Here is a 14,288-nt window from a genome sequence, read left to right on the forward strand (position 1 = left end):
CCCGACGTAGCCCGGTTGTAAAAAGTACGCTTAAATATGATATTTTAATTCTTGCAGATTTTGTATATATTATTATAGAGTTAATGTTCTATCGATTTTTATATATTATAAAGTTGTGATTTAAAAAAAAAATATATATGATTTGGGTTCATCAGCTTGAATCAAACCGAATCCCAAACTTATATATATATATATATATATATATATATATATATAACTTTAGTGTTCCTTCAGCTATAATCAAAACCAAAACTTATGAAAAATTCTTGGTAAAATTATTTATTACAAGAAATGGAAGTACATAACAATTAAATGATCCTGATGTAAGCATGACACAGAAAATAACACACACTATTGTATTAATATATATAGATGTATATATATATTTCTGTGGAAATATTCTTTATTTATACTAATCATTATTTAAGAATCTTAATGTGATTACAGAGCATATCATGAATAAATGACAAAAGTCTGTATTCCAAATTTTATGATGTTGACCATCTTACAATTTATTCCTTTAATTCAGTTGACACAATTCTTGACAGTATGTTTTGTAGCACAAAGTCAATCGCTTAATTACTATATCAATCAACAAATCTATTTTGCACTTAACTCATGAGAACAAATAGGAACAATCAATCCACCAAAGGAAATAAAATGCGTTTGGATAGGATTAAAAAATCTGAAAATTGAAAGAGAAGTTGCAAATATCTTATAGTTTTCTCATTACGCCATTTTAAATTTTAGAAATAAAGTCGCTAAACCCACATATATATATTTACACATTCTATTAATTTAGGTATATTCTGCCAGAAATGTTCTATTTATTAATTAGTAAATTTATTATTTATAATTAATATATCCATATTTACCCAAATAACCTCAATGTTAAACTAATATTCAGGCTTGTGGAGTCGGATGGTAAAAGTCCGACTCCTAGGATGCCGACTCCGACTCCTTTGATATCTCTGACTCTGACTCCCGACCTCTATGTGGAAATCTATTCTGCAGATCCATAATCCAGCCTCCAACACCTATTCAGCAAGCATTTTATAAATACTTTTCATGTTCATTATTTTGAAGCTTAACATTGACTTGTATGATAAATATACTCGCATATACACTCAACCAGCTTTATAGAATAAGTTAAGATAACAAAGAGATAAAAAAATTTACAATGAAATTTTATTATGCTATCATTTCAAAATGGAATACAATATTTAGGGATAGGGAAACCTCTTTAGGTCATGGCATTTCAAAGCCAAATGCTTCTCATCAGAAGAGGAGAGTAAAGACATTATACAGAGAAGAAATTTTTTAAAAGATAATATTGCCTTTATGGAAATAGGATCAAAGGAAACACAGGAAAAAGCTATAAAGGCTATAGTAGCATGGGGGCTTCTTATTGATTTAGGCCCCCTTTTTTTTTTTTTTTTCGGATAAGATAGTAATTCTGGATCGATTCCGGATTAATTCAATTGCCAAATTCCATTTGATTTAGAAACTGGATAACTCTCGGATTACAATCAGATTGTTATCCTATGTAATCCAGTGATCTCACTCAAGGTCAGAATTTTCATTGATCCTATGTGACGTCACAACCAAAATGAAAACTCCTGTCCAGACAGGATTTGCAGTGATCCGATGGACCGAAATATCTTGATGAAATAGAAGCATTGCAGAACAGTATAAAATATGATATATCTCCAAAAATAAAAGCAAAACCAGACAAAAACTGCTAAATTGTGCAACTGATAAAACCAAACAGGAAAACCATGTAAAAAAAAAATTATTGGACTTAAGGAGTCAGTCGGATAAAAAAAAATTCTGACTCCGACTCCGACTCCTAGTACTCTTAGAAATTAGACTCCAACTCCAGCTAAAATGTCCGATTCCTCTCTACAACCCTGTTAATATTAATATCAAACCTGTCAAATTAATTAATCTTAATTATTAGGTTGGAGTGTAATTTGCTGTTTAAATGTAATGTACATGAGTTTTATTTGTTTATTTTATTGGTCCCCCGATTTATCGTTATTCCAAACGATTGCCAGATAACCATCCATTAGTTCTTTTCTGAAATTTTGTCACAAATTGTATTTCATTAAATAGATGTGAACAGTAAAAAAAGTTCTTTGTGAAAATTCTCATTGCGTTCCCAAGGGCTCAAAAGAGGTAAAAAATGACCCGTTTTGCCCCGTAACTTTTGATCTATCCATTAGATTTTTCTGAAACTTGGCCAAAATGTGGAGGCCATTGTTCTTAATATAAATCCAGTATGGGTGACCCTGGCAAAATTCTGATTTGCGTCCCGGTGGACTTTTAGGGTTAAAAACACCCCTTATCCATTTACACTGGGATTCCTCAGGGGCTCAAGAGGTCAAAAATGCCCCAAAATGGCCCAAAATGACACTTTTTGCCCCATAGTGTTTGATCCATCCATTAGCTTTTTCTGAAACTTGGCCAAAATGTGGAGGCCATTGTTCTTAATATAAATTCAGTATGGGTGACCCTGGCAAAATTCTGATTCGCATCCCTCTGGGACTTTTATAGAGCTAAAAAAACATGCCTTTTTGGAGCTCTTTTTTCATATTACTCAAAAACTTTATATGTATGTCTATATAGTAGTTTTCCATGGTGCTGAATTCAAATATGCATGTCTTAAGGTGTGAAACTGCATCGTTTGTCCATTTTCACTGTGATTCAGCATTTCCAGGAGCTGAAAAGGGGTCACAAATGCCCCAAAATTGCAAAAAAATGACACTTTTTACCTCATAACTTTTGCCCCATCCGTTAGTTTTTTCGTAAACTTGGTGAAAATGTGAAGGCAAGATTGGCCCTTCACACTTCTCACATTCACCATTTCTTCACTATTTTTATTGTGGCGTCATCTCACATGCAGCACCAGAGGGGGACCACGCACGCGCGGCTTGTTTTCAAGAATAATGTTACCAAAAAATGTAATTTTACTTAGGGTGTCTTGTCGGGATGTAGCATTCCGTTCCCCTACATAAAATAAAAGATTGTTTTTGATAATCTCATTCTTGCTAAAAATCTACCACGGACAATCAATTTAAATTTAAGCAGAAAACAGCTGCATCTAAGCTGCAGCCTCTGTCTCGACGAAATGTTGCATCCCTCTACTTGTTCTATAAGTATTTTAATGATGAATGCTCTGACGAACTGCAAGCACTTGTGCCCCACGATGTAAATACCCTCGACAAACCCGACAAGCAGCTAAATCTCACCCCTACGCAGTGGAGATAGATCTCTAGATATAGGAGAGCTTTCTACTCCAGTAGTTTCTTCCCCAGAACCGCTAGACTTTGGAATTCTATTCCAGCTCCCTGCTTCCCCAACTGTACTGACATGCAGAAGTTCAAGTGTAACGTAAACCGACATCTTACTGCTCAACCAACTCCCTACATAGTACCCCAGTAGCTTATGTCCCTGATATTAGCCCCCTACACCAAAGTGGCAATATACCTTGTTTGGGATGAAAATGTAATAAAAAAAAAAAACAAAACAAAACAGAAACGGTACGCTGTAACCTAAAAACAATGAAGAATTAAAGGTAAAATTAGTTCAAAATCACTTCAAACCCTTTGATTTCTATAAAAAAACAAACTATGAAGGCGAGTGTAATTGTAAATATTTATTACTTTTTCTATTTCTTTCGTACATTTGTGGCTCATTCAGTTTGTTAAAATCAAATATTGCCGTGGGGGTGGGTGGAAGTAGTTGTGAGAATGGTTAACAATATTAATATGGATATATTCTTTTTGATTGTGGAAGCAACTGAGAATTCTCCTCTCCACCACTACAAGATCCCTCCGTATATTACCTTAACTTTTAAGATTTGATGAAGCAATAGTTCTGTGTTAATTACATTGTATTCGTTTAAAAAAAAATATTTAATGATTCACTTTTGAAGGAACTGATTCACTTGGTTGTTTTTGCATTAGAACCAGGACTAGTGTCCGTGCCTGAGCAAATTAAGTAAAATGATAAAAAATGGTCAAACCCATTAAAATATTTATCAAGTGGTAGTCATTAAAAAAAAAAAAAAATTATTGGTTTTTAGACATTTATTTAAATTTGATCAGTATTTGTTTGCTAGTTTATTAGACTACAGAGTAGATAACTTTTACTTTTGAATAATAGTAAGATTTACAAAAAAAACAAACATAATTTTCAAAACCAAATTTGTTTGTCATTCTTAAAAACAGTTAGAAACAACTTAAAGTAATCCCCTTCCCCTCCCAAGTTTTTAACTTAATTGATATTGATTAAATCCTAAACTTCCTGATTATCATGAATATAAAAGATAAGAAATCCAGAAAATGTATTGTGCAGGAAGAGCAAGCTGACTTTGTTTTATTGAAAATATAGTGGCAGTGTAAACTTCTCCAGTTTCCTTTATGACTATTTAATAAAAGAATATTGAGCAGGACTAAATATTAAAATAAAAGCAAGCAGTAGAAAGTAAAAATCTTTGTTTTTAACATATATGTATATGCTTTATATTTCTAACAAAACAAAACGGTTTTTATCAAACTTTTTGTTAATAAAGCTAGTGAGCACCAATGTAAGAGTGAAGTAAAAAAGCAACATTATTGTAATTATAACATGTTGAACAGATTTTTTTAGTTCTTCTTCCTTTTATAATAGCGAAATTTGAAAATGGAAATATTAAATTTCAAGTAAACCAATGGTATCTGCTAAATCGTCATGTTACAGTAACAAACATATCCAAAAATTCCGAAAAATGATAGGGTAGAAAATTTATTGTTAATGAAAATAGTTTTGAAGACAATTAGCAAAAATTAAGTTTTGCAAAAAAAAAAAAAAATAGAAAGAAACTGGAGAGCTCTAATTTTAAGAAAAAGGGAGGTAAATATTTTCTGAAACCTGAAAATCTTTTGCCAATTTAGCAAAACTTAATTTTCACTAATTGTCTTTGGAAACTATTTTCATTAATAATTAATTTTCTACCTTATTGTTTTTTGTGACTTTTGGATATGTTCATTACTGCAACATGACAATTCAGTAGATTCCATTGGTTTCACTTGAAATTCAATATTTAAATTTTCGAATTTTGCTATTATAACGAAACATTTTTTGTAAATCCCCTAAATTTTTTCGCATTACTAATTGCTCTCGAGTTAATCGGATTATTTCCTTACTGTTATAGAGCATTACAGATAAATGTCTCGATTAAAAAAGTATTTACGTCATTGCTGCTATTGTTCAGTTTCCCCTCTCTAAAAATATATAGTAAAAAAGTAACCGCTGCTTTGTTAGTGTCAAAGAAATAATTTGTTTTACGAAGGCGATGTAGATTTTTTTTCTTGTTTCAAATCTCAAGTTTTTCATTACTGGTATTGCTAATTAAATAAATATAAAGCTTAAATTACATCTAAATAAAAAAAATAATAAATTGAGATAACATTTATCTAAAGTTAAATATTTTAGAAAAAAAAAAAAAAAAAAAGACTTAATATCTTAAGAACATGGTGCCACAATCCACGAAAAGAATGGACTATTCAGAATGAAATTGATTTTTATAGAAAGAAACATGGATGAAAATTGAATCAAACTGACTTTATTTTATAGATTAGAAGATGAGGTTGTTGGATTTTTATGCAGATAGGTTTGAGTATTTTTAGCTTAAAAATTTGTTTCAGAATGTATTATTTTGGGTAGTGGTTGTGTAACTGTCTGTTTCAAGATTATTATTGGAGTTACTCTCCCAAAAGACAATTAAACTTATAGATAACATTGGTTCATTTTTTTTTCTTTTTCATATATATATATATATATATATATATATGTGCACACATACACTAGTAGGAGGACCTGACATTGCCCAGAATTGAATGAGAATCAACAAATGTTTCACACTTCCAATGCTTTCATTGTCATCGAAATAGTTAAAATTGATAATTTTTCAATCAAATCAGTTGATTACCTGCTCTAATCACGGACCCACTGGGAGGAAGCTTCACATGCCTCTTCATATTGACTTCGACCACAATACATTGTAGTCTAACTAGATAATCTAGAATTGATTTTATAAAATTATTTTTATATAATGGTGTGAATTGGTTTAAAATGCAAAAGTTTAGTATCCTGATTCATTTGTGTTCTAAACAGAAACATTAATTTTGAACACATTCCTGTCTTATCAAAGAACCTACTGTTGATTTTATACACTGAGCCTTTCTGCTTGTGCAGTGATAAAACTTCTTAAATACACTTGTGATATTAGGCTGTATAAGGGTGTCCACTTATATCAAAATCTGACAGCCCCCTTCTTTCATCAGACTTTTTTCGATTAATTTTCGATACTTATCAGAAACATTACAAAACTAGACACATAAAGTACATGGGTATGAAATTAAAAAAAAAAAAATTGGCTCAATCATTTTGGAATCCATAGGGAATGAACTCTCACAACACACCTCCAGTGCTATTTTCATCCTGATAGGCAATTTATCCAAAAAACTATTACTAGTAAAAAAAAAAAAATTCTAATTGTATGGTAGATTTAATTAGATCTTTGAGTGCAAGGTTCCCACCTATGAAAATGTTTCATATTTAGAAATCCCAATATTCTAAATTTCTCTAATAAACCACTTCTTATCCTTTTTTTTCTAGCTATCTAGTTAAAACCTAAAGATGCCAATCTATTTTTTCTTTTTTGTAATTGAGGTCCTTTTATTATTTTAGCCATTTTTAGTTGTACAATTGATTTATATTACGAGATGACTATTGTTTACATGGATCTGTCACAATGGATAAAGTACTAAGTAACAATCAGTTTTAGGTAATAGTTCTCTGGAGGTTGAAAGTTTAATCCTCAGTATAAGCATTACTAGTAATATAATGGAAGAAATATTTGAGATTTCTATCCAGTTATGGCTGATGGACTGAGAGTACATTTATGGATTTTGGAGATGAGGATTGGTTATTTGTATTATTTCAAATAATATGGACTGAGAGTAATCTACTCCTGTGGATTAAATAAAGTGGTTTGTTTGAAATTCCCTAACGATTCCAGTTTGACAAGACACAGCTAAAGAAGGTTGATTACATTGGCCAAAATATTGTGAAAATAACATTCAAGATGGGAACAGGCATCTCATATTTAACATTTTTTTGTTTGTTTTACAAGATCATTTTTATATATATGCATCATTTTTCGTATTTGCTTGTTGACAATAAATAAAAAATTTTCTGTTTTTTTTTTTTTTTTTTTTCTTTTAGAGCCATCTGTTCCAGCAACCACTACGTTTTCTCCGATGCAGATGGAATTGGCTTCTGTGATTACCAGTGCCGCTTCATCTGCAACATCAGCACAAGTTTCTACTTCGTCTGGTGCAATAACATCCACCACAACTGCAGATGAATCGGATATGTCTGAACCTCAGCCATCAACATCATCCCCCACTGGACAATCGCAGCAACCACAGCCATCAACTTCTCAATCTGGAAACAAAAGAGCCAGAGATGATGCTGATGTGTACGTCCCTTTTTTACTTTAGTTTTGTCCTCTTCTTTACAAATAAAATTTCATCATCAGAAATATAACTGCAAGTTGATCGCTACTAGGTGTAACATTTAGTGATTTAAAAAAAAATTATTTTTGACGATTCATGGTATTGTAAAATATTTAATTTTTTTTATCATAAAATGATTATTATGGAAAAGTTCTTTGTCAAAAAAAATTAAGTATATATATATATATATATATATATATATATATGCTAGCATTTCAGCCTGGCGTTGCCCGGGTGTTTGGAGGTGTATGTTGAGCAAAAAAAAAAAAATCGTAGTAGGAAGGCAGGCTCGAACCCGTACCGCAAAGGAGGAAAAGAATGAGGAAAAAGCATGACGGTTTTGCTATTACGACCACTGCCAAACCGGAAGTGACATAGGTTTAAATTAAGGCTAGACTTTCGAAAATATCGTCGAAAAAAGCGACCTCTCCCTGTAGAAAAGTACCCATTTGAGAGTCAAGAAATTAATGTTTTTAGCCAATTTTTCGGTATTTGTTGTTTGAAGGGTCGAGCTCCAAAACGATACTGATCTTGTGAAAGTCCGTTGCCTCTGTCGAAAGTTTTAGGCAGACATGCAAACATACATAAATAGATTTATATATTTGTAGCTCAAATTTTCGAACCAAACCGATTAAAAAGCTTGCTCTATCTCTGAATACCCTTTATGTAAAATTTCAAATGTTTAGACCAGAAATTGTTTGAGTAATTTGGTAGACTGAAGCAGTCAAATTTTTTTAACTTTGACCCCTATTATGACCCCCTTAACATTTATTGTTTTGGGCTCAAATCAAGTTATTAAGTAAGATCCATGTCCAAGGAACCTATATCTAAAATTTCAAGTGTTTAGACCCAAAATTGGCGGAGGAGTTTGGTAGAGTTCTCAAAGGTCAAATCGATGAATTTTGACCCCTTAACAGCCAAATTTCGGGCTGAAAACAGATTACAGAGATTTTCCTAAATCTCAGTACCCTGTATATCAAATTTGGAGTCTGTAGACTTAAAATTGAGTTATTGCGTAGGGAAATGTACACACAGACATGTTCACTTTTATAAATATATAGATATATCTATATATTTATTTTTTAATTAGAATTTTGACTTTTTAAAGATAATTCAAATTGTCTGTTGCATGGTAAACTTTTATAGTGCTTTTTTTTTACTTCTACTTTTTACATCTACATTAAAATCTTCATTTCAAATGTAATGTTTGTTTTAGATCTGAAGAAGATAATCAAGTGAAGCGATCAAAAACTGGACAAGTGAGTTTTTTTTTTTTTTTTTTTGTGACAATGTCGTTTTATAAATTAAAGTCAATCAATAAAAATTTTTTGTTTACATCTGCTGATTTAAAAAAAAAACAAAAAAAAAAATTTTTTTTTACATTGAAAGCAAGCAGTAAAATATTTAAAACTAAACAATGTGCTAAATAAAACAAATGAATGGATCAAATGAAAAGCCCCAATGTGCATGTCTGAAAGTTGAATACATCTGACGAAGGGATATTTCCTGAAATATAACACAAATGCTCCACCTGACTACTTGACGCAAATAAGAACACAATACATGCACATATTTGATCAATAAAGGTGACTCTACATAGCTTATTTCACCTGTGTTGATCCGTTAGACTTTTACATTGTATTGCCTTCTATAAACTGAAATTTCTTGTATATAAAATTAACATGTAACTAATTTTTTAAAAAGTTAGAAAACAAAGCAACTTAAATCTCTAATAGTAGTAATAATAGTGTTTAAAAATAATGAAACTTGATTCCACTGATGTCCAGTTGGTAATTTCTTTTTATTGGTCCCCTGACAAAGGAGGGATTGAACCTAGTGATTAATTCTTGTTCGCACTTTTCTCAATAACTGCATTTTGGATTTTTTTTAAACTTTGCACAAACATTGATCATGGTGAAAGTAAATTTTTCATTCATGGAGGGGGACCCTGCATGCTCGGCTTGTTTGAAAGCAAATGTTATCTTTATTGAATGCTAGCAATTCAGCCCGCTTTGCTCGGGCCTTATGTACTGTTCATAACTTGTCCTACATGTGAATACATTATGTAAGATTTCAAATGTTTAGACCAAAATTTGTCCGAGTAATTTTGTAGTGACCGCAGAGGTCAATTTTTTAAAACTTTGATCCCAAATTTTTACCCCCTTAACATTTATTATTTTGGTCTCAAATCAAAATACAAAGTTTTACCCATGTCCAAGTTATCTACATCTAAAATTTCAAGTCTTTAGACCCAAAATTGTCGGAGGAATTTGGTAGAATCTACAAAGGTCAACTCTTTCAACTTTGACCTTTTGGCAGCCATATTTTCGCCCCAAAACTGATTAAAATGCTTGCCGCATGTTTGAATATCCGTTATGTATAAATTTAAAATGTTTAAACCAAAATTGGCTGATTAGTTTGCTTGACACCGCAAACGTCAAATCTTTTGAATTTTGACCCCTTGGCAGCTCAAATTTTCGACCCAAACCGATTAAAAAGCTTGCCCTATCTCTGAATACCCTTTATGTAAAATATCAAATGTTTAGACCAGAAATTGGCTGAGTAATTTGGTAGAGACCGCAGAGGTCAAATATTTTTTAAAACTTTTACACCAATTTTGACCCCTTAACATGGGGGGGGGGGGCTCAAATCAAATTAAAACGTTTGATCCATGTCCAAGTAATCTACATTTAAAATTTCAAGTGTTTAAACTCAAAATTGGCGGAGTTTGGTAGAGTTTTCAAAGGTCAAATTGTTTAACTTTGACCCCTTCACAGCCAAATTTTTGGCCGAAAACCAATTGAAAAGGTTTTCCCATATCTTGATACTCCTTATGTCAAATATTGAGTTTCTAGACTGAAAATTAATTGAGTTTGGTAGGGAAATGCACACACACACATTTTCACTTTTATAGATATACAGATAATAGAATAGGCATTGTTCTTTCATTCACTCCTCTATTGTAATATTTAATGATTTTAACTTAACTAATATTAATATAGTTTTTTTTTTTTTTTTTTTTTTTTTTATAGAGGCAGCGAACTTTAAATTGACAACTCTATTTTCTTAAATTGCTGATTTGGCAGCTGTCAGTTATTTTGAATTCAGCTTGATTTGGCAATTCATCATGAACAGACAGACACCCGATCAACATTTACAAATTGTGCAAATTTCGAAAATTATTTTGAAACATTTGATGAACAAATAATTTCACGAAATGGACTGGCCAACTGGCCACCTCGTTCGTATGATTTAATAACATTAGATTATTTTCTTTAGGGATATGTAAAGTTCCATGTTTATGCTGATAAACCAGATACAATAGACCATTTGGAAGACAACAATTAATGTTATTGCTGAAATATAGCTTAATTTAATATATAGAGTTTGTGAAAATTGGACTTTAGATTACGCTACATATGTGCAAGCCATATGCCCAAAATTATATTTAAATTATAAATGCCAAAAATTAATCTTTGGAATAAACCACATATTTGTATAATAAAAATATTTTTCTGTAATTTAACTTTTCCTGCTACTAAAAATAAAAACACTCCTATATAACTATTAGATCATATCAGCTTTATCATGATTTTTATTTCTACTTCATATTGAATGATGACAAAAAAATGTTTTTTTTCTCTCTCTCAATTTGAATAGGGCAAACAAAAATTAGGAGCTTGCCTGTTCCTTCCCACTAGCCAATTGGTGAGTAAGGAAGAAAACAAAAGCTTTCTTTGATGTGTTAACAGAAATTACATATAAAATAGATACATAATGACTATTATAGTAGGAAGGTTAGGTAATGAAACTTTGGTAAAAATACAGAATAGTTAACAGTTGCCAACTCATAAACAAAAAAATAAAAACAAATAATTTATAATGAATGCAGTAAAAGTATATACTTTTAATGTGTGGAAATTGTTTTTTGTTTTTTTAATTTCAGGATTTTATATTGATGAAAACTGATTTATCAACATATGAAAACCAACATAACAAAGTTTGTTTAATGCCAGTTGACTTTATGCTGAAAAGAGAGAAAAAAAAATTACTTACCCTGTTGTCTATTACCCTATTATCCAGTTGTCCAAGTTCAACAAAATTGGGCGACCATCTCGGCTACCATTGTTGTTGTATACTGATAAGACAGCTTTTATCAAAGTAACATTCAGAAATAAAACAAAAAAAATCTTAATTTCTACACATTAAGTGTATGGGTTTTTAAAGAATTTAATTCTGTTGCATTTGCTATAAATCATTTTTATTTTTTCTTTAAGAGTTCTCGACTGTTAACTATTCTATACTTTTAATCAAAATTTTTTGCATTTCATTTTTAAACGAGTAATCATAATTTTAATTTTTTTTCTTAGGTTTCAGCGAGTTCTATTCCAGTGATTACTGTAACAGATGAGCAGACTCAGACTACAATTTTGAGCTCGACGGATTCGCAGAAAAAACAAGTGAGTAACAAGCTGTTCAATTTGTCTTTCATTATGAAATATGCCGATCAGAAATGTTCAACATTTAGCCTCCCTTTTTAAATTTTCTATTCTTAGAAAATCTGCCTTAAACTTAAATTTAGATTTGAAAAACAAAAACCTTAATGAACTTTACAATTTTACTACAATGCAAACGTGAAAATAACTTTCATCATTACATCATATAAATTAGAAGATTCTATTGTTGGTATTGGTTTCTCCGATATTTTTCTCGTCAGAATTCTTTCTAGAAAGACATCTGCTACTTACGGGAGGCACAACGTGAAGGTTGCCAACATCCTAAGTGGAAGTAATTTTATGGAATGAACTGAATTTGGACTTGGAACTTTCGGGTTGTTAGTCCGTATTATTAACCATTTGACCACTGTCATCTCCCCAAACGTTTAATAACAATACACAAGTGCTATTCATGATATGTTTTGATTATTGAAATACCTTTTTTTTTTTTTTTTTTTTAAATATTTTATTTTAATTTTTATTCACTATATTTATAATTCTTTATTTGAATCCTTATCGTGCTTATCACATTTGTATCCCCCATTATTAGTATACAATATTTATTTGGTTGCAAAATTGAATTCCCATTAAAAACAATCTACTTAATTATGTTGCAATTAGTAACATGTTACAATATTGCATATAATATTTACTTTTTCGATCCATTGATCTGACATAATAATTATTATTATTATTACTATTATTATTATTATTATTACTATTATTACTAATTATTATTATTACTATTATTATTATTAGAAATGTAACTTCAACTAGGGAAGTAACTCTGGAATTTCTATTATTTAAGTAAAACTTGAATTTTGAAAACTATTTTCATTAATAATTAATTTTCTACTTCATTTTTCATAATTTTTGGAAATTTTATTAATTTCAACATGACAATTAAGTAGATAACATTGGTTTTAATTGAAATTCAATATTCTAATTCCAAACAAACACCATTTATTTTTTAAAATGTATATGTAATAAAACATTATCAGGCTGCTCGGCGTTGTCTCGTCATAAAATATGCTTAAATATGATATTTCAACTCGTGCAGATTTTGTATTTATTATTATAGAGCAAATTCTCTATTCATTATTATATTGTACCCAATGTATAGTAATAATTTCAAAAGTTAAAAAAAACAATGTATATTTGCACAAAAATAGAAGTAACAGTCGATCAAGGTCAATTTTTCTTTTTTTAATTTTGACTTCATAGCAGCTATTTTTACCAGCTAAAAACCAAATCAAATTTGTTCCACAAGTCCAAATCCCTTATATCAAATTTCAAGTCTGTAGGCCAAAAAATGAGACAGATGTTTGGTAGAGACCTTTCCACACATGCACAGAGACAAGGACACTTGTGTGCTAGAACTTTTTCGTCCTAAAAGCTACACAATTCTGCACAGTGTAGGAAATACACATAAATAGTTAAATGAGCATAAAAGTTAAAGGAAACTAATCATCTAATCAGAAATCATAAATTGAATAAAGTTCATTTTTTAAAAGAATATGTAAATTAGATAACCTTTATAAAGTTGCTCGCATATCCATGACTGAGTATATTAAGAAGTTCATTTTAATAATTTTTAGATAGAAAAAGTAGGCCTTGAATATCAATGCATGTGCGACAAAAAAAAAAAAAAAAATCAACTTTACCTGTGTTTAGATTACTTCCTGGTTTTAAACAAGTTAGTGACTTGTGTTTAATAGAAAAATATAAAGGAAATAACCACTTTCTTTTTTACCTGAAAACACATTATGGCAACAGGCTTTTTTGTCAAAGAAAACAATCGTGTGTTAGATGAGAATTTGACACCAGTGGACTGATGTTCTGATTTTCAATATTGAGCTAGTAGCAAAGGACTTATTAACTTGATAAAAAAGTTGAATTAAAGAGGAGCATTGTCTCAACTGTTAGATCTGATTGAAAATCAAGACTTATAGAAACAATTAGTTCTTATTTAGAATTGAACCTAATCAAACAAAATAAAGAAAAATGTTGATATGCATACCCATCACAGAACAAAGATATCATATTCCAAAAATCACGTAAATTAAGTAGTTTTAGTTTTTAATTAATAAAATCAATTTTATGAGGATAGTGTGACTAATGCCCACAGTCCACTTGGAAATGCAAACCACATAGTGGTATCAGTTGACATTTAAATCCCAACCTCAAGGTGAGGAACCATTGCTTAAAACAACAAGCTACTACAACA

The 14,288-nt window shown here is 30.5% G+C and overlaps 1 protein-coding gene across 16 annotated transcripts in view; it reads left to right on the forward strand.

Moving 5' to 3' along the window:
• The window catches only part of LOC145258715 (nucleoprotein TPR-like), a 198,587-nt gene that overhangs the window by 125,074 nt on the left and 59,225 nt on the right, over positions 1-14,288 (forward strand). For all 16 annotated transcript variants that reach the window (XM_080116631.1, XM_080116632.1, XM_080116640.1 and 13 more), the window contains 3 exons: positions 7,273-7,528; positions 8,782-8,824; positions 11,936-12,025. In XM_080116631.1, coding sequence (XP_079972757.1) covers positions 7,273-7,528; positions 8,782-8,824; positions 11,936-12,025 — 389 coding nt within the window. The remainder of the gene's footprint in view (positions 1-7,272; positions 7,529-8,781; positions 8,825-11,935; positions 12,026-14,288) is intronic.

This window comes from Euprymna scolopes, chromosome 3, assembly GCF_053919585.1.
Source record: "Euprymna scolopes isolate OS-2025 chromosome 3, ASM5391958v1, whole genome shotgun sequence".
NCBI lineage: Eukaryota > Metazoa > Mollusca > Cephalopoda > Sepiida > Sepiolidae > Euprymna > Euprymna scolopes.